This window comes from Ornithodoros turicata, chromosome 2 (genome assembly GCF_037126465.1).
Source record: "Ornithodoros turicata isolate Travis chromosome 2, ASM3712646v1, whole genome shotgun sequence".
NCBI lineage: Eukaryota > Metazoa > Arthropoda > Arachnida > Ixodida > Argasidae > Ornithodoros > Ornithodoros turicata.
In genome coordinates, this window is record NC_088202.1 from 39,796,412 (window position 1) to 39,821,180 (window position 24,769).

At 48.5% G+C, this 24,769-nt stretch overlaps 1 protein-coding gene across 1 annotated transcript in view; it reads left to right on the forward strand.

Annotated features, from left to right (window-relative positions):
- The window catches only part of LOC135385307 (glycerophosphocholine cholinephosphodiesterase ENPP6-like), a 32,318-nt gene extending 21,930 nt beyond the window's left edge, over window positions 1-10,388 (forward strand). The window contains exons 6-8 of the mRNA XM_064614538.1: window positions 3,030-3,173; window positions 3,232-3,346; window positions 9,785-10,388. Coding sequence (XP_064470608.1) covers window positions 3,030-3,173; window positions 3,232-3,346; window positions 9,785-9,990 — 465 coding nt within the window. The 3' untranslated portion in view covers window positions 9,991-10,388. The remainder of the gene's footprint in view (window positions 1-3,029; window positions 3,174-3,231; window positions 3,347-9,784) is intronic.
- Window positions 10,389-24,769: the final 14,381 nt, after the last annotated feature.

Sequence of the window (24,769 nt, forward strand, 5' to 3'; positions counted from 1 at the left end):
TGCCGGTAGAACTGCCGTGCCAGCGCCGTAGCGCGTGGCAGCAGAGGCACGTCTTCGTCATCACACACGGGCCGCCACATAGTATTCTACTGTAGCTTGCTCTGCCGGTTAAAGGAGACTTCGAGAGAAAAACGGGGTGGGAAGCTACAGAAAGGCGTTCTCCTTTTGCAGGACAATGTACCAGCTCACAAAGCAGGCAAGACAATGCAGGTTCTGAAGGACTTGCGATTTGAATGCATTGAACATCTGCTGTGCGGGCCGGATTTTGCCGCATCGGGCTTACTTTTGTCTTCCAAATGCACATCTTGACGACGCTCAAGGTTTTAGAAGACAGGGGCCACCGGCTGACCCTCCAATGGGTCCCTAGCCACATTGGAATAAGAGGCAATGAGGTAGAAGATCGGGCAGCTGCTGTAGCTCACCATAGCCGAGGCTCAGCAGTCTCCATCATGCTTTCGAACGGGGATAGACGCTCCCTCTTGTCCGCGTTGACGTCGCCTTGGGCCCATCAGGAATGGTGTCATGACATCACCCGGTGGTAGCTTCTGTATGCTGTTGACCAAACTCTATTATTTGAAATGCCAGGCGGTTTCTCTTGCATCTTTACGTTTATGACTTACCGTTGCATTCACCCCTGCACTCCGGTAGAGGCTGGGCCACAGCAACACGGCGCTGTGTACAACTTGTGGTTTCTCGGCAACAATCCGGCACATTGTAGAAGATTGTAGCCTGTACGTATGCGAGCGACGGGCCTTTAAATGTCAACTTGAAATGCTGGATCAGAGGCCATTCAACATCTGCAAAGTTCTCGGCCCATGGAGTAACCCTGGACATCAGTGCCGTGCACTTGACGCTTTTCTTTCCTTTCTGAAGGCCACCGTCGCTAACTGTAGGGATTTCCTTCCCTCGTCATCCTTTCATGTGAACCTTTTTGGAATGGGGTAGGGTCCTGCACTCAACGCAGGGAAACATCACACATCATCATCATCATCCATGCATCTACGTTGTTGCTGTTGGTGTGTCTTCCAAACCTGAGAAAAAGTTTGAAAGGAAATAAATTATTGGAGGACCCGGACGAGATAGGAGGAGCCGAGGCATATTTCGGGGAGGATCTTTGATCTTCGAGATGAATATGTCAAATTGCAACAAATGCTTATGACTCTGTAGCGAAAGTAGCAGTTTATCTGAACGGTCACCGCTTAGGGGTGGGCGCCGGTAACGGCGATTTTCCTGCACAGAACTGTGGGGCGCCAACGAGGCGGCGGAGAGAAAGACCTGAGGAAGAGACTGCGGGAAGAGTGAAAGACAATGTAAGATGGCGGAATGACATGTAACGCGTGTGTGATGGTGTTCGCGGCTTTTCTGTCTTTAAACAGTTTATAGCCGTTTATCCTGTAATAATGTATCCCGGAGGTCAATAAATTTATCCGCTAAGCGTTACAACTCTACGCCGCGTTCTTTCTTGTTGGCCCGATAAATTATCAGCACGGCTTCGTATTGCCCTCTTTGCTCTAAAAAACAGAATGCAGTTCACATCGACGCAAAATAGTTATCTTTAACATTTATCCGGCACAACCTCTGGCAAAGTGTCACAACCATATTAACTTCCTCGTGGAGGATTTCTTATGGAAGCAATTCGTGCACCCCCCTCCCATGTGGACCCTCGCTACTCCTCCCGTGTACTCCAGCATCCCTGGGGCCTTCAAAAAAGGCGACCACCCTCCAGTCGCTTTGCTTCAACTCGTGCTGGAACACCTTAGTAACGTGCACTCCCGAAGAGTAGCGGTCTACACGGACGCGTCGGTCTCCGCGGGTGCCTCAACTTTAGTCGTTGTTGTGCCTTCTGAAAATTACGAACTAGCGCTCAAGCTTCCTCACGAGACATCCTCCACCGAAGCAGAGCTCGCCACCATCAATAAAGCCCTGAAACTTATATCAACGAGGCCCCCAAACAACAGGACTGTGCTTACGGACAGCAAGGGAGCGCTCCAAATATTGATGCGCTGCTCCAAGATTGTGACAGACATCTGCTCCTAAGCCCTCACGACATACAGCCGTCTCACCGCCTCCGGTCACAGCGTGTGGCTTCAATAGCTCCCCAGCCACATCGGCCTGCCGGGAAATACCTGCGCTGACGCTGCGGCGAGAGGCGCGCACGGGACAACTGACACCACTATGACCACCACCATTCCTCTCACTCCAACGGCCTGCCTGATGCAGATCCGCCGCCAGACGTCTCCTCGCGTTTAGCTCAAACGGTGTAGCGGCAAACACGTTCCTCCACTCCATCGAGACGAGGATGGAACTCATCCTCTCCCAGCGGCTGTCGCGACAGGAGGAGTCGATCCTCTATCGCCTACGCCTCGATGTTGCCCTGACCCCCCTGCTCCTCTAAGATGTGTCCCTGCAGTGCTGCAGTCGCCAACATATGCCACCTTGTGTTGCACTGCAAGGGGTACGCCGGCCCCCGAGCCATTCTCGCCTCAAGTCTCACTTCCCTAGGCCACAGGGAACGTTCCCTGGCGACGCTGCTGGGACCTGTCCGGCACCCCAGACAGTGGGCAGCCACCCGAGCCCTCCTGCGCTACCTGAAGGACACTGGGCTGCCCAGCAGCCTTTGAGCCACCCCACCGTCCCCCGCCACTTTTTCTTTTCCTTTTTTGCTTCTTTTTTCTCTTTTGGGAATAGCAAGTCGGCCTTGGCCTGTCTGACCTTTCCTCCTTTCCTTTTTTCTTCTTCTTTAATAAACATACTCCCCCCCCCCCAATTCGTGCACTGCCACCAAATAGCTGGCGTCTTTTGTGGGGGTAGAAGTGTTAAGACGTGCACGACGATAACCGTGTTTGGCCTTGTTGTGATTACGATCGTTGTGCTTAACTAGAACTTCGTCGCCTGGAGGTATATTACAGAACAATACTACGTCCAACGAATGCAACAACTGCTGGTGGATTACGACTTCTTTTTCTTTTTTTTTTTTTTTCATGTTTACAGATGTAATACAGGTCGCAAAATTATCTTCCACTTCTCAGGTGTACAAGAGCTTGGTAGACGCCCGAATTCCCGGTCTTCGCGTCTACAAAAGGAGGGACCTGCCCGAAGAGTGGCACTTGAAGGACTCTTACTTAACGCAACCTATAGTAATTGCAGCTGACAAGGGTTACAGCATTAAGAAAGTACGGCTAGCTGTACATCTGCCTGGGGAAGTGTCATACCAAAGAGATTGCTTTATAGCTACCCAAGCCTGACTTCAGCAAGGGCGCCGAGAGCAAGTCCTACCGCGGTGGACACGGCTACGACCCTGTGCAAGTGGAGGAGATGAGAACCATTTTCTTGGCAAGGGGACCTGGTAGGACTCTTAGTATTTCAACTATTTAGGGTGTGTCGGAATATCCCTCAATGCTGAGATAACCGGCTAGCGCTACAGTTCTTTCGTCATATACTTCTCCGAGGGTATATGCATGTTTGTGGTCAACGGCATTTCTTCTTACTGGGTTTTTGCCACCTCCTCGTGTGAATGTCGTGTAACGTAAGTTTAATTATGTAAATTTTTGCGAGCTTAAGTCGGAAATTTGCCTAGTAAATGTCACTTTTTTACCCCACCAATATGAAGAGCGTGTCTAATTTAGTCAAATTAATGATAATTGACAGGGATATTCAGAAGCCATCCCATCGGAAAAAATAGCCGAACATCATGCTCTACGGAGGTCGCACAGAATAGCGCACGATGAATTTTTCAGCGCAATCTTTGTCAGTCCGACGAAAGGAGGTTGGAAACCCAGCCCTCCCCGACATCGCAGAAAGAGATAAAACAGACACGGCTTATCACGTCCGACTTTCGCTGGGATAATGCTTTCCCTCTCCCAATTTTAGGAACTGTTACTTTTTCTACTATCACTCTGTGGGCTGGCTTCGGAACCTGTCGCACTGAGAGCGATTGCGCTCAAAAAGTCTTCGCGCGCTATGGTCCGGTGCTCCGAAAAGCATGATATTCGGCTATTTTTTCCGATGGGATAGCTCGTGAATATCACTGTGAATTATCATGAATTTGAGTGAATTCGGCACGCTCTTCATATTGGAGGGGTAAAAAAGTGACCTTTACTTGGCAAATTTCTGAGTTCAGTTCGCAAATATTTACATAATTAAACTTGGAGTACATGACATTCCCATTAGAAGGTGGCAAAAACCTAATAAGAACAATTGCCGTTGACCGCATGATTCTAGGTAGCGTAGTTTTTTTATTATAATTCAATGACACGTTTTCTGGGACACCTTGTATGTTATTCGTCGTGTGCAACGTCTCAGATCGTGCAGGAGACCTTGGTCCTCAGTCAGTCTGGGCATTCAGTGAGAAGGGCACAATGCTTTTTCCTATAATGTCTGCGTGGTTAGATCACCTAATCGCGAACTGCCGGATGCCTGATTGGGGAGTGTTTGCCGAAGTCGAATATAAGGTTGGCTGAAGTTTGTCGCGCTTGTCGTCTTCCAGTTCGCTATCGATCATGGACAAAAACATTCATGTAGTATCTTTTATTTATTTATTTGTTATTTTTTTCTATCACATCACATCACATTCATGCAGTATTATTGTGTTACGTGCTGTGCTGGGCGAAATGGACGACGTACACCGCGATGTGTCTTCGGTAATGTCGCTGATATCTGTACAGAGAAAAAGAAAAAGAACTGTCTTAATACATGTGTAGAAACGCTGACGCCTTACGGTAGTACAGGTGCACACAAACTCTGGTTGACTGGACACACCGTTGGCCATTTGTACTGTAGGCTAGTAATCACTCCTCGGAAGTACAATTCGGATGCCAATGGGAACCATATTAGGGACGAAAGCACGAACGACACGACGCACGTTTTTGTTTAGCGCGCTTTTTTATCAATCATATAGACTTTCTCTCTCTCTCTATATATATATACAGGGTGTCCACGCTAAGTGTGAACAGATTTTTTAAAAATATATCAATCACTTTTTCCCAGATGAAATCAATTGCAATATAGTATATGCCGAAGGGCACTCCCTAGGGGAGCATTAACAGACTCCTAAGGCAATGTCTCAATTAACTTTCAATAATTAACTTTTTAATTATAAAAGCTACGAAGTTGCTCCAATGAGAACATCTGATCTCTACGGTCACCAGGTACCAAAACCGTTTTCAGAACAAAAATCCGTTCGGTAGATCGTCCGCAAAAAATTCGTGAAGGAACGCCATTTTTTTCTTTATTTGGTTTATTGGGCATCTTCAAAGAAGCGGCTTTCCTTTACCCCCAGTGTGAGAGAGTGAAAGAGCACAGTGCCGCCTCATGCGTCGAAGATTAGCGTTAACTTGCGGAAACAAAACAAAAACACAAATCTATCGGGTGACTCTATCGCGACTGCCCTTATCTTGGGCTGCATTTTCTGTTTTCTTTTAATCTTTTTCCAGGACGCAAGAGGCGATAGTGTGCTCTTTCATCCTCTCGTATTGGGGGCGAAAGAAATACGCGTCTCTCGAGATGCGCAATGAATAAAATAAAGAAAAAAATGGCGTTCCTTCACGAATTTTTTGCGGACGATCTATCGAACGGATTTTTGTTCTGAAAACGGCTTTGGTATCTGGTGACCGAAGAGATCAGATGTTCTCATTGGAGCAACTTCGTAGCTTTTATAATTAAAAAGTTAATTATTGAAAGTTAATTAAGACATTGCCTTAGCAGTCTGTTAATGACCCCCTAGGGAGTGCCCTTCAGCATATGCTATATTGCAATTGATTTCATCTCGGAAAAAGTGACTGATATATGTTTAAAAAATCTGTTCACACTTAGCGTGGACACCCTGTATTGTATATATATATATAATTGGGGGTTTATGTCGCGAGACAACTGAGATCATGAGCGACGCCACAGCGGTTGGTCTGTGGATTGCTTTTGCCCACCTGAGGGTTCTTTAACGTGCGATGAAAGCTCATCATACTGCTCACCGTATTTAACGTCCCTCGCGGAAGACGGCGTGTGTAAGCAAGTTGTACCCTGCCACCAAGTTGCTGGCGTCCTCGGCCGGGTTCGAACCCGCGATCTCGGGATCAGAAGGCGAACACGCTACCGACTGAGCAACCGAGGCCCTTCCACCAACACGCCCGTATTTCCGCACTTAACAATTACAGGGCGCTCGCGTGTTTTCGGTGACCGGACTGGGACTGCCCCCATCGTCCTTTTCATTAGGCTCTTTCCCGTCTCCATGGTGCTCAGAGCCATGAATTTTTGTGGAGGCTTACCGTACCTTTCCCAGTCGTCACTAGAGCTCGACCTGTTCGCCTGTTTTTGTTTCTAATACTGCTGTCATACGCCAAATTGAATGGCATTCCCAGCGAATGACATTTGCACCGAACATCATTCGTTTGTATTGCTTCGAGCTACACGAAGAAACAGAACGTCATTCGCAAACGATGCCCCTGTCGAAGATTAAGACACTACATGTGGAGCTAAGCCCAAATATAGATTCGTTATATTTTATTTCTTTTTCTCGAAGCTATCGAAACATTAGGTTGTTTCACAAAATTTGTGCGGTTTGGACGACGCTCAGTCGACTAAGTATCACAAGCCAAGACTGTCAGTCACACGGTCGTCTAGGAACGGGAGTAGTCCTCTAAAAAAATGTTAAGCCTTCCTTCTTTCATGTCAAAAGTTATTAAATTCGTGACAGAAAATGGAGTCCAAGTTCTCAACCGCGCTTAATTTCCCCAAAGGGTTTATCGTTGATGTTTTTGCTACCTTTCGACTGATGAGGGTACGCAGTCGGTGAGTGGGAAAAGCGAATGAGTTCCTCGAACTCACTCGCTTGGAATGCCATTTAATTTGCCGTGTGAAAAGTTTATAACTCCGTGTCTGTCCCGGTCACAAGATACATGGGACGAAAGGAGGCAGTTCAATGGCACACAATAAAGGAAAGTTGTTAATGAGCCAGAGACAAAGCATAAGTGAGCGTTTTCTACGTCAATGGCATCTATCTCTTCAGCGCTTCCCCGAGGAACCCCCACAGATCTCTGGCACTCTCAGTATCTAGGCCTGAGAAGGAAGTTGCCTACGACTTCTGCAAAATTCTGGCAGCAAGGTCCGAGGCAGCGAAATGTGCAGGCTTTCGGAGCCATGCATTGGAGCTGCAGCATGCTATTAGCCAAGCCCTGTCAGTGTCTGACCCTGACATGGACGCAGACCTCACGTTTGCCGAGCTCAAGGCTGCGCTAGCACTCTCCCAGAAGAAGTCGTCGCCCGGTCCAGACAAGGTCACCTACGTGGCGCTCCGCAATTTGGACAACGCATCCCTTTTGTCGCTCTTAGAGGTTTATAACACGTCATTGAGGGATGGGCAGATCCCTGCTGTGTGGAAGGAGGCACGTGTAGTCCCCATCCTGAAACCGGGGAAACAACCCTCTGATCTGGTGTCTTTCCGACCCGTGAGCCTCACCAGCTGCTTAGGCAATGTCCTTGAACGTATGCTACTGCACAGGCTCGAGTGGTGTCTGGAGCGAAGATCTGTTTTTCCTCAGGAAATGGCGGGTTTCCGCAGGCACCGTAACTCCATGGATTCGGTGCTCGATTTAGTCTCTTCGGTCGAAGAAGCGAAGGCGCGAAGACAAATAGCGATGGCTGCATGTCTTCCTGGACATCAAACGGGCGTACGATTCCGTAAGCCATCCTTGTGTTATTCATGGGTTGTTGCAGGCCCAGGTGCCTCATAGGGCGCTGACGTGGCTCTCCGACTTCCTCCGTCAACGGAAGATTGTCGTCACTACAGACGAAGGGGACACGGAAAAGATCACTGTGCCACAGAGAGTTCCTAAGGGAAGTGTCCTTAGCCCCCTGTTATTTAACATTGTCTTGATGGGCCTCGAGGGGTGCCTTCCTCGGAGGGTGCATCTGTCCATCTATGCTGATGATATTTGCGTCTGGATGGTTGGCAAGTCCCGCCCTGCAATTCAGCGTCGGCTCCAGAGCTCACTTGATGCCATACATGCCTACTTGCTGAAAGCAGGGATGGACATCTCCACTGAGAAAAGCGCTACCCTTCCGTTTACCAGGAAAGAGATGCGCAGGTTCCAATTACACATCGGAGGATCCCCCTTAAGGCAGGTCAGGCACCACAGGTTCCTCGGTGTTGTGTTGGACCGCAACCTGTCGTGGGCAAGACACATTGACTATCTCACTTCAAAGGCGCAACGTTGGGGAAATGTGATACGTCACTTTGCCGGCTTGCGCTGGGGATGTACTGAGCGGGACCTTCTTGCACACCACAAAGCGCTTGTTCGTGGCTCAGTAGTCTACAGCCTTCCTGCGTTGCACGGACTATCACGGACGTCCGAACACAAGCTCCATTGCGTCTTGGCGCGCAGCTTGCGGACCTGTATTGGCGTTCCGCGTTGCGCTGAGACGGGGTAGCCAGGGTAGACGGGGTAGCCAAAGCAAGGGAACTCCCCATTGGCGTCCTCCGCAGGAGAGAAACTTTTCGCCACTATTTGCGATTGCGCGCTCACCATCGCCGTCACCCACTGGTACAGAAGCTTCGTAAGCAGAACCACAGCAAAATCGCGCAGAGTGCGCAAGAACTAACGGACCATATACCTGCCTTCACTGTTGTCCCAACCGCTTCTTCAGTAGCACCATGGACACTGCCGAAACCATCCATCTCGTCTCACATCCCGGCGATCAAGGGGCCGAAGAGCCAAACCCCTGCTCCAGTCCTCAAGCAGGCTACTCTGGAGTTGATGGCCGCTGCATACGGAAACCAAACCGCCGTATATACGGCGGTTCCTCCACAACTGGCGGTTCATCTGCGGCATTTGTAATTCCAGAGGAGTCAATTTCACGTGGGTTCCGCCTATCGCACCGCACCTCGGCCACCTCTGCGGAGTTGTATGCCATCCTGTTATTCCTAAAGTCTATTTTGGATCACCACCCCTGCCTCTGGGTGGTTTACACAGATTCGCGGGCAGCGCTGCAGTGCGTAGACAACATGGGCATCCGTGGCTCCGGTGGTAGTGAACATCTTCACGACGCTCGAGGTTTTAGAAGACGGGGGCCACCGGCTAACCCTCCAATGGGTCCCTATAGCCACATTGGAATAAGAGGCAATGAAGTAACGGATGGGGCAGCTGCTGCGGCTCACGATCGCCGCTCAGCAGTCCGCATCATACTTTCGAATGGGGATAGACGCTCCCTCTTGTCCGCGTTGACGTCGCCTTTGGCCCATCAGGAATGGTGTGATGACATCACCCGGTTGTCGCTTCTGTATGCTGTTGCCCCAACTCTATTATTTGAAATGCCAGGCGCTTCCCCTCGCCTCTTTACGTCTCTCGTGCGTCGTTTACGACTTAGCGTCGCATTCACCTCTGCACTCCGGTACAGGCTGGGCCACAGCAACACGGCGCTGTGTACAACTTGTGGTTTCCCGGCAACAATTCGACACATTATAGAAGACTGCAGCCAGTACGTACGCGAGCGACGGGCCTTTAAATGTCAACTTGAAATGCTGGATCAGAGGCCATTCAACATCTGCAAAGTTCTCGGCCCATGGAGTAGCCCTGGACATCAGTGCCGTGCACTTGGCGCTCTTCTTTCCTTTCTGAGGGCCACCGGCCTCCTTCACGAACTGTAGGGATTTCCTTCCCTCGTCATCCTTTCATGTGAACCTTTTTGGAATGGGGTAGGGTCCTGCACTCAACGCAGGGAAACATCCCACATCATCATCATCATCCATTCATCTATGTTGTTGTTGTCTTCAGCGCTTGTATTTCCCTTGCAGGTCTCAAGAAGGGATTTGTAAGCCCGCCTCTGAATCAGGTTGACCACTACAATATGCTTTGCAGCCTCTTGGGAATTCCACCAAACAAGAACGACGGCAACATGGAAGCAGCGTTGAACCTTCTGTCCGGCAGTAGAGCACTGCGTGCCAGCCTCATCGTATCTATTTTCCTGCCATTCGTGTTCATGTTCGTTTTCAAAAGTTAGTAGTGGCCTGACTTTGGTTTTTCGGGTACGCTCATTGATTTTGAACACAATGTGAAATTAATCATTCTGAGGTGTATAGAAATGCAGAATAGCTAACCCGGATAGATAAGAGGTGAAACAGCGCGTGGCTTTTGCTGTGGCTGATGTAAAGCTGATCCCATTGATGCACTCGCAAGCGCCAGATTGCGAGAGCAGTGTCCAGTCCACAGCCAATGCTTCTGCTCTCTGTACTATATCCATCTCTAGCGCATGTCATCCTGCAGACGTGCGAAAACATCACTGTCAAGCGAGGTGTCATGCTCAAGACGTTTGTGTCGTAACATCTCCCAACATTGTAGTTGCAGTTAGTAGAAAATAAAAGTATCAACAGGATCAGCACCAAGTAAGATACCTACGCAGCCTTGTAGAATGCATTGACGTTATTATCAAAGCAGAAACGATTGCAGAACAAAAGTCTCAGAATATAACGGGTTATGTGCCGTATTTTAGTCATGAATGTTCATAACTTGGAACACTCCGAGCAGAAGATCGTTTTGGACCTGAGGAGCTGGAAGGCGCTTTCGTGCTCCTCCGTCGAATGGTATATGTAGAGCTGCTGTGCTTTCTTTGCGAAGTCCTTGATAGGCATTAGGAAATAGATTCTAATGTGGGGGAAAGCTTCCTACAGATTTCACAGCATTCGACCGGCGGAAATTCACGACCCCTGCTGCCTGCTTTGGATTGGGCAGAATGCCATCGCAAGACATTTCAGGATTGCGAGCACTTGGCATCCTAAGGGACACTTTTTCTCAGTTCACAGTGATACCTGCACATACTCGTACAGCAAAGAACTCGGCGCAGACTAGCGTTGTGCTCTTCAAAGGCCGATGTAAATACGACGATGTCATCCGGGTAGCATATAGACAAGCTGTCCGTTTGAGATTGCCGAGAACGTTGTCACACATCATTTCGGAATCTAGTTGGAGCATTGCATAATAAGATCGGCTAGACTTTAAATTCGTTGAGGCCATCATATGTGACAAACGCTGTTCCTTCACAGTCTTTGAGGTCCACTTGTATCTGTCAACGACCATACCGCACGTCGCAGGGAGGGACATACCTTGTACTGTAAAGCTAGCGCCTCATCAGCACGTGGCATAGGTAGATGTCTCGCTTCATAATCTTGCGTTGTTTCCGGTGGTCGACGCAGAAACGCCACGAGTTACCTCTCTTACAGATCGACAGGAACAACTAGAGATGTCTGAGGACTACTAACTTTTTCAACACTCTTCGTTTTTCGGACCTCTTACTGAATGACCGTGCGCTGGGAGGTGCGAAACGCTTTCTGCGGGGGGGGGGGGGGGGGAGGGGAGGATATAGGTTTATTGCAAAGAAAAAAAACAAAGAGGGGAAAGGTTAGCATGGCTCCAGAAGCCGACTTGCTATTCCCGCGTAAAAAAAAAAGCAAACGAAAAGAGCGAAAGAAAAGAGGCACAGGGCTTTCTGCGGGATAGGACCTTCACCCTTTGCACTGATCATATGCTTAAACATAGCGTGAGCATCCTTTGTTGAAGGCAGAGATGGAGCCCTAGGATCAGAGAACTGTCATGAGTTCCGTTCGCCTGCCATCCTCTAGTGTGCTCTCAACGACGGACAGAAAGCGTTCCCGCGGTATTGTCGATGTCTTTGCCGAAGGCGATGGCGCAGGGCGCGAGAGGTTTGCACAAAATATCGGTGTAAATGAAGTGACGGTAATGAGGGGGGGGGGAGGTATGTTTTATAGAATTAAAGGAAAGGAAAATGAAAATGTCAGCCAGGCTAATGCCGGCGTGATAATCCAAAAAAGAAAGAAACTCAAAATAAACGAAAAAGGAAGGAAAAAGAAAGACAACTGTTAGTGCTGCAGAGGCAAGACATGGCACAAGAAAGCCCAGTCAGAGGGCAGACGGAAGGCCCGAGTCTTTCAGGAAGCGGAGCTAGGCTGTGGTGACTGCACACTGGGCAGGCCGAGAGACGGGATCAAGGAGGGTGACCATGTTGCACCAAAGCTGCATTAGACTGCGACGAAGGGATTGTCATTGGGGAAGGTGCTGCTAGCAGTGCAGAAAATAATGAAGAATGTCTACTACCTCGCCACAGCTGGATTGGCCTATTTTGTAAAGACGCAATGGGGTGCGGGCAACGTTGAGACGGAGGCGGTCCAGCAGTGATTCCTCCTGACGACTGCAGCGGCACGCAATGAAGAAGGCAACCGAGGGGTTGATTGACGGGGGGGGGATCAATTTATTTTCACGAAAGTCAGCCAGAAAGGACGGCTTGCTACTCCTTATAAATGATTCGTTAGTGCGTAGTCCTGCTGTAGTTAATAGTAAGCCGATGGGGGGTCAGAGGTCTTCCGCCGTCCCACACACGATGTCACAGGATGCTGAGGAGGCCGGTGTCACGCAGGTAGTGGAGAAGCGCCGCGGTTACGCCACCGATCCGTATACCAAGTAGTGTTGCGAGAGAGATAGAGTACCCGAGGCTGGTCAGGCGAGACTTGAGGCTGTCGCAGAAGGACTTGGAACGGCGGCAGTCGAGCAGAAGGTGACCATATCTGTCTCAACGTTGCAGGTAGAACATAAGAGTGTGGCTTGCTGGTCCACCTGGAATAGCAGTGACGGAGTGCGGGCGAAGTTGAGGCGGAGATGATGAATGACAGCTTCTTCCCTCCTTGAGACACGACCGCAGATAGTGCACACTAAATTTCAAAACACCCTTTTTGGTGTAATTCAGCGGTATCATAACTGACTCCCTTTTTGGTGTATATCAACACCCTTTGGAAAAGTTACACCCCTCAGAAAAGGTGTATTCCTTACACCCAAATTGGTGTATTTCAACGGTATCATAACTGACTCCCTTTTTGGTGTAATCCTACGCCCAGTGGAATCTGTACACCCTTCTGGAAAGGGTGTAAATGGAGTGCACCATGTGTCGTATATGAGACACGGCGAAATGAAGTCCGCGAACGTGTCTGAGGAATGTCTGAAGATGCCATGGCTGGGCTTTGGAATCCCAGCAATCTAATTCCAGCAACCACTGTAAGCCAAACTGATACAGATACATAAATGATACGGATGATACAGATGAATACATATAAATAAATAAAATAAAATATCGTAAAATATAATAAAAATAAACTAAATAAATACCGATATTAGTGCAAATTTTGTTCACTTGAACATACAGTTCTTCATGGTTTCCTGTTTGTTAGTGCAATACGTACCCTTGTATTCGTTATGCAAATGCTCTCTTCCTCTGTTCTGTGAATACACAACTTTTTGCTCTGCCAATCCTTTATCGTAATTCTTTTTTGCTGAATATGCACTGCACTTGCTTACCACACTGTATTGGGCTGACATCTGACATAATGGCCACAAAAACATTGGGCAGGACAAGTATTTTTTACTTTATGGTATTAGTTAATGATGAAGTCATGTCGTAAATATTAGGTATGATCGTAAATATTAGGTACTGACAGCACAAGAAGGTAATTCGTTATTATATATATTCGCCACATATCCATTCATTGCCTTTTCTTAAGAAAATGTCAAACTGGAACACATGTTTCACCCACTGTGGATGTCCCCCAAATAAGTATCTCATTAGTATATATGTTGTTCATTTACACCATATTTACACCAAAATGTGAAAACACGTTGGAAAGAGGGTGTTTCGAAATAACACCACTTCTGGTGACTGTTTTATCCATAGAAGGTGTAATAGGGGAGTATATGCAATGTTACACCCTTATTACACCTCAAACACACCAAAAAAGGTGTTCTGAAATTTACAGTGTGTAGCCCATCGTTGGGTAATGGACCTCAAGAATGGGTTGGTCCTGGCAGTGTCCTTGGCAAGCAGCTTGGTATTGATATTAAGGAAGCGGCGTCGCTGCGGTTGGCAAGCGGATGTCGAGATGTGTATTCCAAGAGCCGGCTCTAACGCATGGGCACGTTTCGCCGCGGCGTCAGCGCGAGTATTGCCGGGGATGCCGGCATGGCTCGAAACCAATTGAAACCACACAGTGTGGCCTGAGGACAGGAGATCATTATAGAATACGAGGATCAGGGTATACAAGTCGCAGACAAGGCCGGCGATAGGGGTAAGCCAGTAAAGCGACCGCCTTATGCCCCGCGCACGAAGCCCTGAACCAGGGATTACTTTTTAAAAATATCAAGTATGCACTTAATCGCACGCAAATGAGAGAAGAATGTGTTATGTGCCATTCCGTCATATGATGAGAAAAAGTCCCACTTTATAGCTTGCAGGCCTGCAAGCTATACCGAGGATTTCGCATCCTTCTCTCCTGCTGCCATTTCCCGTACTGCTAAAATATCCCATTGCGAAATGTTATCATTTCTTATCTTTTCATTACTGCTGGTGTGAAACAGGCCCCACGATGTGCCTTTGCCTCAGGCCCCGCACACCCCTAGCACCGGCCCTGGTCGCAGACTATCTTAACAGAGAAACTACAAGGATAGCTAGGGCCGCTTTGCTGTCAGTCAATACCGTCCAGGCACTAGGCGGAGAAGCAGACATATACTTCAAGGCAGCAAGAATAGCATACAGCTCAGCTTCAACAGATGACATTTCATAGGGAAGCAGAGACGCATGCTCGAAGTCGTCGCTAGGGTCATAGTACGCCGCCGTCGACGAACCTTGCCGCAGTAACCCGCCAGTGTACACCTCCGTTCTATGGCTATGGAAGGCATGAATGTGGTCCAGGGTAAGTTGACAGGCAGCGACAGGTGGTATGCTGTTTTTGTTATCAATGCCAGACACAGACGCATGTATGGTGGGCTGATTCAGCGTCCACGTCGGTGGCGCTACGCAGCAGAGGTGGCACTGTGAGGGATGTAGCTGTTAAGACGAAGCAGAGCAAAACAGAATGCGGACGACGGGGAAGTCACACAGATATCTCGCAGCATGACAGCAGATTGACAGCATGCAACTGCTGTAGGCGGCGGCCTAATATCTAAATTCTTGGGCACGAGCAGCACACCGGCAGAGAATAGATAGATGGCAAGCCGAAAGTCTGTGGCAACTCGTCTTGCAGCCCCGTCTGCGCGTGTGCCACAGGTCAGGCCCACCTGACCGGGCACCCATGGGAAGGACAAAACATGACCAGTGGCGCGGAGCCTGTTGTACGCGGCATGTCAGACTGGTTCAGGCGAGCTGTCCTCTCCCCGGCGGGCCCCTTGTCTTGAAGTCATGGATTCATCTACTGAAGAGGCCAACAGCTCCGACCCTGGCTCTCCTGAGAGCAGCCACACAGTGGTCTAATGTCAAGAGAGGTGCCTCTTCAAGCGACCACTCCACTCCCGAGACGTCCGATAACGATCAACCTTTCAATGATGTCGTCAAACGAGCTCGGAAGGCGAGTAAGCGCAACATCGAACGCATCACGTTGCTCGAGGGAACAACAGTCATATTTGAGCCACTAGAGCGGGGATATAACCTAGCTAAGGTCAACCACGTAAAGCTCTTGCAATTCCTCAGAATAGAATAGAATAGAATAGAAATAGAAAAAAAATGGAAACGTAGGTCGCACTGGTGCGACCAGCCGTATGGAAGTACTGAATGAATTAAAAGATTATATCAGCACGTATGTCCTTGAGGTAGGTCGTGAGTGCACTCAGCGCAGGTTGCTGGTGCTGCCTTGGCCAGCTCCCCAGTACATTCTCAACACTACATGGTCGGTTGTCAAGTTTCGCGAGGGCGTTCTTCAGTATTCGCCGACTAGAGTCGAAGCATCGGCAGGTGACTGTTTTGTCGTGGCATGCCAGTAAAGAGGCATCCGTACAGTGCGACGTGCACTAGACAAACAACCCAAGCAGCACAATGTACTGAAAGTCGAGTGCAATAGGGGTGGACGGGTAGGTGGAAGGCCTTGAACACATTCGTGAAACTAAAGAACATTGATAAGACGCATACCGTCCACCCCTATTGCACTCGACTTTCATTGTGCCGCTTGGGAGAACCCTTTATTTTCGAAACCTGGGCTTTTAAAGCTGCCGGGATACGCCCCCGCAGCGCGTGTACAACAGTGAACGCGTATCACACGTCCCGTTTTCTTTACGAAGCTTGTTTACAAAACTGACGTTGCGGAACTGAGAACGCTAGCTAAGTTCAACAAACAAACAAAGAAACAGCAAATATTACACCTGTAGTCTTTCATGAGGCTTCACACAGCGACCAGACCGCATGTGTAGGTGGGTATTGTCCGAGCAGGTCCGAGCATCGTCCGAAGGTGTCATGATGTCACTTGCCGGCCGTTCCTCCTGGTGCTCGGCAGCATGACGAAGTGACGTGAGGTCAGGTACACGGTCGGACAGTTCCGCATCTTGTTGGCTGACCTCCGCTCCATCAGGCAAGGAGAAGGAATCGTCGTCGCTGATGCGGGCTTTTCCGTCATGCGGTATGAGATGCGTTCGTGTGCGACGTACGTTCCCTCTGTTCGTCTTCACCCAATAAGAGCGAGGATTATCAGCCTTGCAGCTGACGATTCCAGTTCGGTTTCGGTCCACTATCCAGACCTTCTCGGCGGTCTCAATAGGTGGGAGACGTCGGACTCCATGACGTGAATTGTACCATTCTTGCTTCTTGTGCTGCATCTGTTCCGCCCTTCTTTAGTTTTCTGTAGTCGACAGTCTCCGGCAGGAGATTTTCACCTGCAGTTGGAACTGTTGTCCTAGGCCTCCGGCCCATCAAAAGCTGTGACGGGCTGAAGCCGTTACGCAAGGGAGAGGATCGGTAGACAAGGAGGGTTTCGTATGGGTCTCCAGTCTTCTTTAACGAGTTCTTGATAATTTTCACCGCGGCCTGCGCGAGCCCAATACTTTGCCGGTAGCGGGGGCTAGAAGTGATGTGGGTGAACTTGTATGCTTGCGCGAACTGCTTAAACTCGGCGCCTGAAAACTGGGGTCCATTATCATTATCATGCCTTGCAAAAGCAGACTTGCAATGCTGGCCGGATTATTGTTTTAGAAGACAGGTCTTCGAGCGGCGCAATCTCAGGAAAGCGAGAATAATAGTCCGTGATCACCAGCCACCACTTTCCTCCCAACGAGAAGAGATCCATAGCAATCCTTTGCCAGGGTCTACGAGGATGTTCCGTAAGTAGGAGTGGCATTCGCCTGTTCCTACGATGCTGAATGCACTGTGTGCAAGCTTTGACGTAAGCTGCAACGTCTGTGCGGACATCGGGTCACCAGACGCTGTCATCTGCACGTGAGATGCACTTCGTTACACCCTGATGTCCCATATGTAGCTGCTGGAGGATGTAATCTTGATAGGAGACTGGTACGACGATCCTGTTCTTGTACATAAGAAGGTTATTGTGAGCCGCGATTGCATGCGATGAGTGTCACGAACTCTTGCACTTCCCTTTCTAGTGTCGTTGACGCAGCGGACGCTAAAGGACTGCGCGATAGAGCGTCTGCGAGGACAAGTTCTTTGCCGGGCACATGGACAATGTTGTAACTGTACCTCAGCAATCACAACCGCATGCCCTGTAGCCGCGGTGTTAGCTGGTCTAGGAATTTTGTGGAGAACAAAGTCACCAAGGGCTTGTGATCGGTTTCTAAACAGAAATGCTTGCCGATCAAGTAATCCTGGAATTTTTCACATGCCCATACCAGCGCGAGACCTTCCTTTTCAATTTGCGCATACCGACGTTGCGGGTCAGAAAGAGTTCTTGAGGCGTACGCAATTATTTTGCGAGAACCGTCAGTCTATTTCTGAAGAAGTATGGCACCAAGGCCGTAAGCAGAGGCATCTGCAGAAACAGTAGTCTCTTTGTTGACATCGTACACCCCTAAGACTGGAGGTGTTGACAGTAACTGCTTCCATCGCAGAAAAGCGTCTTGTTGCGGTGGTCCCCACGTAAACTCACGCTTGTCGCTCAACATCTCTGTCAGGGGACGCAAAAGGTCGGCCAGGTGAGGCACAAAACGGCCCAAATATGCTGCCATGCCAAGCAATCGTCGCAAATCCTTCTTAGATGACGGGACGGGAAGTTGCTGTATGGCATCCAGCACGTGGTCGTCCGGCCGTATGCCGTCTCCAGATCTCCGATGGCCCAGGAAGCTAATAGTTGACACTGCAAAGACGCATTTCTGTGCGTTGAGAGTTACACCGGAAGCGAAGAGTCGTTCCAGTACAGCACGAAGTCTCGAGTCGCGAACTTCTGGCTTAGGACCGAACACAAGTACGTCGTCCATATGGCACATAACACCGTCTAGTCCTGCTAGGATCTCCCTCATACGTCATTGGAAATGTTCGGGTGCAGAGGAGATGCCAAAGGGTAGACGATTGAAACGAAACCGTCCAAACGGAGTAATGAAGGTGGTGAGGAGGCGGCTCTCTTTACTCAGAGGAATCTGCCAAAAGCCAGCATTTGCGTCGAGCTTCTAGAAAATGCGAGCACCGGACAGTCTACCAAGGGTGTGTTCCACAGACGGAATGGGGTACTATTCGCGAAGGACAAAACGATTGAGCTCCGTGAGGTCAACACAGATGCGCAAACCGGCGGTCTCTTTCGGTACCACTATCATATGACCGCACCAGTCCGTTGGCTCTTGGACCTCTGTGATGACACCCAATCGTTCCATCTCACGCAATTCCGTTCGTGTCTGTGCATACAACGGTAGTGGCACTCTGCGTGGAGAGGTGATTGCAAATGGAGTCCCGTCTGATCTCAGCCGGAGACAGTAGTCGCCACGAATAGTTCCAAGGCCTCGAAATAGTTGAGGGTACGCCTAGGTTGCAGTAACTTCGGTCCAACGTCGTATATTCCAGCGAGGAGACAGAGTCCTTCAATTGCTGGTTTTCCCAGTAAGTTGTGTCTCAAATGTCGAATTACGAAGACTTCTTGCTGAGACTGTACATTGTTTGACGAAAGCTGCATAGGTAGCTTCCCGATGACCTTCAGAGACCGACCGTCAGGACCCGACAGCTGCCGATTAGGAGGTTGAGGAACCAGCTGGAGAAACCGCTTCCGGAACGTATCTTCTGACACAACCATCTCATCTGCTCCGGAATCAATACGAAATAGAATTTCTTGACCATTTAACGCAATGGTAATGTTCCAGTTAGAACGTGCAGACGTCGTAGTCGTTGCTGATGACGTCCCAAGAAAACCTTGCACACTTTTGTTGCTGGAGGTCGAACGACAAACATTGGCAAAATGTCCTTTTTTGTTGCACTTATGACAAGTAGCCCCTTTTGCACGGCATTGGGAACGGGGATGAGGCTGTAAACCGCACCAAGGGCACACTTTCCGGCCACGGGTAGGTGAGGGCCGCTTCTTACTCTTTCTGGGTTCAGACCTGGTGCCTGTAGGGAGTTGAATAGCGTCTGCCCGCCGAGCCGTACCCCGTGCAACGTCGCAGTTGTCTCACAAGGTACGAAGTTAGGCTTGTTGCTGCTTCACATCTTCGTGCTGGCGCGCAGTCGTCAGTACCTTATCTAACGTCAGTGTAGAGTCCAGTTGGAGTTTTTCAGACATGCTTTTTTGATTGACATTAATTTAATGAACACTAAAAGCTGCACGCCATTCATATAGGAACATAAAGAGAACATAATGGCTACATTCGCTGCACCGCTTGTATTGTGCGGATTGCGTGTGTTGTTGTGTTCCTCTCTCTCTCGCTCGCTTTTATTTTGTGGAGTACAGACAAAGCGACAAGATTACACAGGAGGCGTTACGACAATTATGAACAGCATAAGTGCCACAAAAAAGGCGTACGCATCACGTTTTCAACAAATCAGAGCAGATAACGAGATCATTCGAGATTACGGTGGGCTAGGAGCGTGCTATGCGGTGAAGTTTATTTTTAAGAGTGTAGGAAACAGAAAAATTTGCCGGAAAATCCTACACTTTTAAAAACCAACTTCACCGCATAGCACGCTCCTAGCCAGTCATCATCTCGAATGATATCGTAATCTGCCCTGATTTGTTGAAAATGGGAGGCGTACGCCTTTTTTGTGACACTTACGCTATTCATAATTGTCACAGAAAAGGCATACGCCTCCCGTTGTCAACAAATCAGTGCAGATAACGATATCATTCAAGATGATGGTTGGCTAGGAGCGTGCTGTGCGGTGAAGTTCATTTTTAAGAGTGTAGGTATTATGCAAAAAACAAATCTGAGGAACGAGCATAGATTCACCTAATAGTTGACTTATCAGTTTCTAAATTACATTAAATTTCAATTGCATTAAATTAAAATTACATTAAATTTCAATTGCATTAAATTAAAATTACATTAAATTAAAATTACATTAAATTGTCCCGTCTTGCTCCGTGCATGTCATCAGATGCATTAATTTTTCTGTTCATAACCGGATAACCAAGAGTGCCCATATTTTGCGCATGTCTAGATTAATAAATCAAGAAAAAGAATGTGGACTTACATTGACAGAATAAGCCTGCGACACGCTTCTGCACAGCTGAGAAGAAAAAGGACTATAGGCAATGGCACTTTTTTCGCGGGTCTTTAAGATGCGTTCCTAAACCTACTCGAGTTCGAAGCGGCGTTCCAAAATAGGGTCGAGTTACTCGATGGCGTCACTACTCCGGTTCCAAAACGAGGTCGAGTCCGCTGTCTGGTTAACTCGTTCTACTCATCCTCCCAAGGTCGAGAGGGGCGGGTAAGCCCGACTGCCCGAGTAATGATGTCACGCCGGCGCGGTCTCCAGTGTTCGCACATTTGCGGGGGCTTCAAAACGAAACTGTGCTCTCGTACGATGGAAAGAGATAAATCAACTAGCGGGGATAAGTCAAGAGATAAATCATTTCAATAGCGCCGAGCTTCAGGATGATGCTCATGCCAGCGTTGGGAAGGAAGGAAGCAAGATGGTACAGTTATTTCAGTGCGGGTTTTGCGACACGGTTTTCAACAACGAGACAAGTACACATACTCACGTCCGCGAGATTCACTTCTCCGGGCACTAAGGTGCGTTGTTAATTTTTATTTTCCTGTCATCTTTTGTTTGCTTTTTTTACACTCGTTAACTACCATGCTACTCCACGTGCGATTGTGGCGTCCCAGCAGTAGTTCGCGAGTCTATTTGTTAATGGGTTGATGGTTGGTTGGATGCTGGTGTTCATTTGTGTAAAGTTTTGCAGTCGCTGCCGGAAAAATAAAATCGCAAATACTGTATCAGGTGTAATTTTCACGGGGACCTAATCTTCACGAATGCAGCCATCGCCATTTTCTCTCTTCCTTTTTGCGCAGTTCAACGCTCGCGAGACTGGTATTATAACATGTGAGGACTTGAACGGCAATTTGCAAAAAATCAGTGTAACAGATTCAAGTCAGGGAAGGTATGCAACGTGCGGTGTGCGTTGACCTGCTAACATGGGTTCCGTGTGCGTCAGTTCAAGCAGACGCGTTCAGTGCCTGGCATTGCATGTCAGTTCGAACCATCAGCTGCTTCTCTGATGCTATGGACGGCCTGCCAACAACTCCATTAGTGGCCAGGTCTGGCGCGATCAACAACAATACCCGCTCAAACGGATCATTCTGCAACCGAAAATGGCTTTTGAAGACTTCGGGTATCTGAACGGGTTCTATAGCCTCCGTGTACGTTTAAATTTTAGGTGAAGATACCTTGAACAAACCAGAAAAAAGTTTATTCTACAGTGTGCTCCGGACGAAAAATAAAACTGCGCCGCAGAGTCAATTGAATAGAGTGTAGTTGTCCGTATTTCGATTCAGAAGGGTTGTACCTGTCTTTCGCGACGCAGCTGTCTAGTAGAACGTCCATCACATCTTTCCAATCGGCGTCTTCGCTATACAATAACTCCGACGCGCGTATGAGCAAACCGCCCGCCTCCATGCTTACTCGGCCACAGTCGCCCATGCGTTCCCAAAACCACGCGACCGAGTAGGTATTTTAGGGTCACGTGGTATAACCTGGTCACGTGACCTACACTACTCGGGAGTACATTTTGGAACGTACCCGCATTCTAGGCAGAGGAGGAGTGTCGTTGGGAGGAACCCGAGAGGTCTGCCTGCCTGATTAGGCGGCATGTTTCTCGGGAAGGCAAAGGTGGTGGAGAGGAGGAGAGGAAAGGGTGAAGTGGAAGACCGAGCGGAATCCGCTCGGGGGGAGGCGTGCTTCATGGGAGGCTGCGTCCATGGGCCGACTTCAGGGGAACTGTGCCGGCATACGCCTATTACACATCTGAGGGAAACCCAGGAAAAACCCCAGACGGCACAGCCGACCCGCGGATTCGAACCGCGGACCTCCCAGTCTCCAAGCGCACGCGTTACCGCTGCGCCACCGGAGCTGGTTTCTAGGCAGAAGAAACCGATTTTTTTTTCTCTCTCTCTCTTCAACGCATAAACCAATCCGGACACTTCTCACGTGTGTTAAAGCGGGCATGTAGAGACACGTATGAGTCAAGTTTCAAGCACATGCAGCAACGCGTCTGAGAGACTGGCGGCGTCGAACAAAAAATGTCGCGTCTTGCTCCGTGTCTGATCTTGCCCCACCTTACCCTACAGCTTTTATTACCCATGAACATTGACACAAAACAGATGCGAGGAGGGGGGGGGGGGTTCTATTTATTTTTGCAGGATAAGTCAGCCACAAAGGACAATTGGCTATTCTTTGGTAAATAATTCCATAACTGGGATACATGTAAGACAACTGTATCCTGCAATATGCAGGGAACAACTGTAAAACCCGTGTCTGTAAATCCACTTGATAGCTTTTTGGGAATAGCAAGCCTACACAGTGGCTAACCTTTCCCTTCTCTTTTTTCTGTTACTTCGCATTAAACATATCCCCCCCCCCCCCCCCGAGTCTGACCAACAGCAGGAAAATGCTAGCATCCAGCGAGCTATATCGCTAGCGAAATAGTGCAACGAATGATATCCCTTTTATGTTACTCATTGAATGGCGTGTAGATTACATTCTCCATTAACACACGGTAATCAACGGGCGTGAGCTGATGGAAAATAAGCTGCACAATACATGAGTCAACTCAGCTGCTTTTATTCACCAACTGAAGCACGAAAAGCAACTAACAATTAATATTATGTTGTATCACAGAAAGAAAACTATGCCATTAACTGAATACTATAACAAAACCAATGCAATGCCTCCACTACTCAAAGGTTCATCACGAACAATGGCTCAGCTTCATGTGTAGTTTCTTTTTCCGTCGCGCTTCTCGTAATTGGTTGAGGCCTTTTACATAGAAATGCAGTCTTGTTATAACATAAAACTTGACTAGTTCTGTCGTTAGTACATCTGTATGTTCACCACAGCCTAAAGCATAAGCAAAGCGTGATTTCACCAGCATCGTCATATCAATTACACTGTTCCTGCGCAGCTTGTCTTTACTGAAGAATGACGTAAATATATCCTCCAGTTTTTTTACCGCTAGGAAGACAGTTTCGGACGGATACAACGGTCCGCATTTGTCACAAAGTACTGTGAACTGTGCGTCCTTGCTCTTCTGAGGCGCGGCACTCTGAGCATTTGTTGCGAGAAAGAAATTTGCGGGCCACGTAACCTGCCATGTAATGGATTAGTCGACCATCACTCTTCTGTTCCACGTAGCCTCTGTGTTCTGTAGGAATGCTATCAAGCACGGTTTCTGCAGATTCAAGGTTCCCCGCATCGATGAACCTGTCAAGGTTAGCTTGTGGACTGGGGCTGTCACGTGCATCAAGCAAGCAATTAATGTCTTCACTCAGTTCTGCATTGCCAGAGGTCACTGTCTTTGCTAGGTTATGAAATGACAAGCAGTTCACAACAATCAAGAACTGTGTTGGTGTTGGGTGGTCATTTGAGCCACACGATTGCCTGACGACGAAGTTGAACTGATCTGAAGTGTTCTCTGCTGCTCCTCACGAAATTCTTTTTTTTTTTTTGCCTTTCTTTCGGCTTCTCAGTTCTCGGCTATTGGCGGAGCATTTCCCCCTCTCCCCCGTACTAATGAAATGAAGGGGGGCGTAGGAAACCGCCGGACCACTGGTCATCCTGAGGGAGACGAGGGTCCGCAACGATCCAGGCCGGCGAGAAGTCGGTCACCAGTGGGAAGGAAGACAAGCGAAGATGCTGTGTCTGTCTCACGGCGTACTTCACGCACCGAGCTTCTTACTGACCTCGGCACTATGAGCGCAGTATTTCACGAGCAGGACGACATTCAGGCTAGTTCCATCTCAAATCGAACAATCCGGTACACTTGATGTCTCGAATGAACGGGAAAAAAATATATGTTGAAGCCATCGGTGAGTTAGGAGAAATAAACGCTTTCCGAATTCTCTGCGCTGCGCGGTTCGGGAAATAGGAGAGGAGGAAAAAACTGCCTCTCATAAGGCGACGTCGTCGCGAGCGGGTTTGAGCGTTCGTTACAAGGCCATTTCTTCTCGCATTATAGTAATTTCTTGATCTGGCTTTAGACCACTTAGGGCACAATAGGATCCTTCGTTGGCAGTGTTGTACCAGTTTTTGTTTGTCTGCAAAAAAATATCAAAGTTGACTCAAAGTGCCGAAAAACACCATATTCACTGCAGCTTTGCGGACGATGTGCAAGACGGATAACACTGAGCTTTATGCCGTTTAATTTGTCATTCATAGGGCTATCGAATGATGTATAATTTGTTGCACTACTCTGTAAGGAACGTAAGCGATACCTCTTTTAGTAGCACCATACCACCGAAAAATGACGAATTTTGGAAGCCTTTATCTAAAAAACCCCACCAAAAACTTTCCTCGAAAATTGTATATGTTGTAG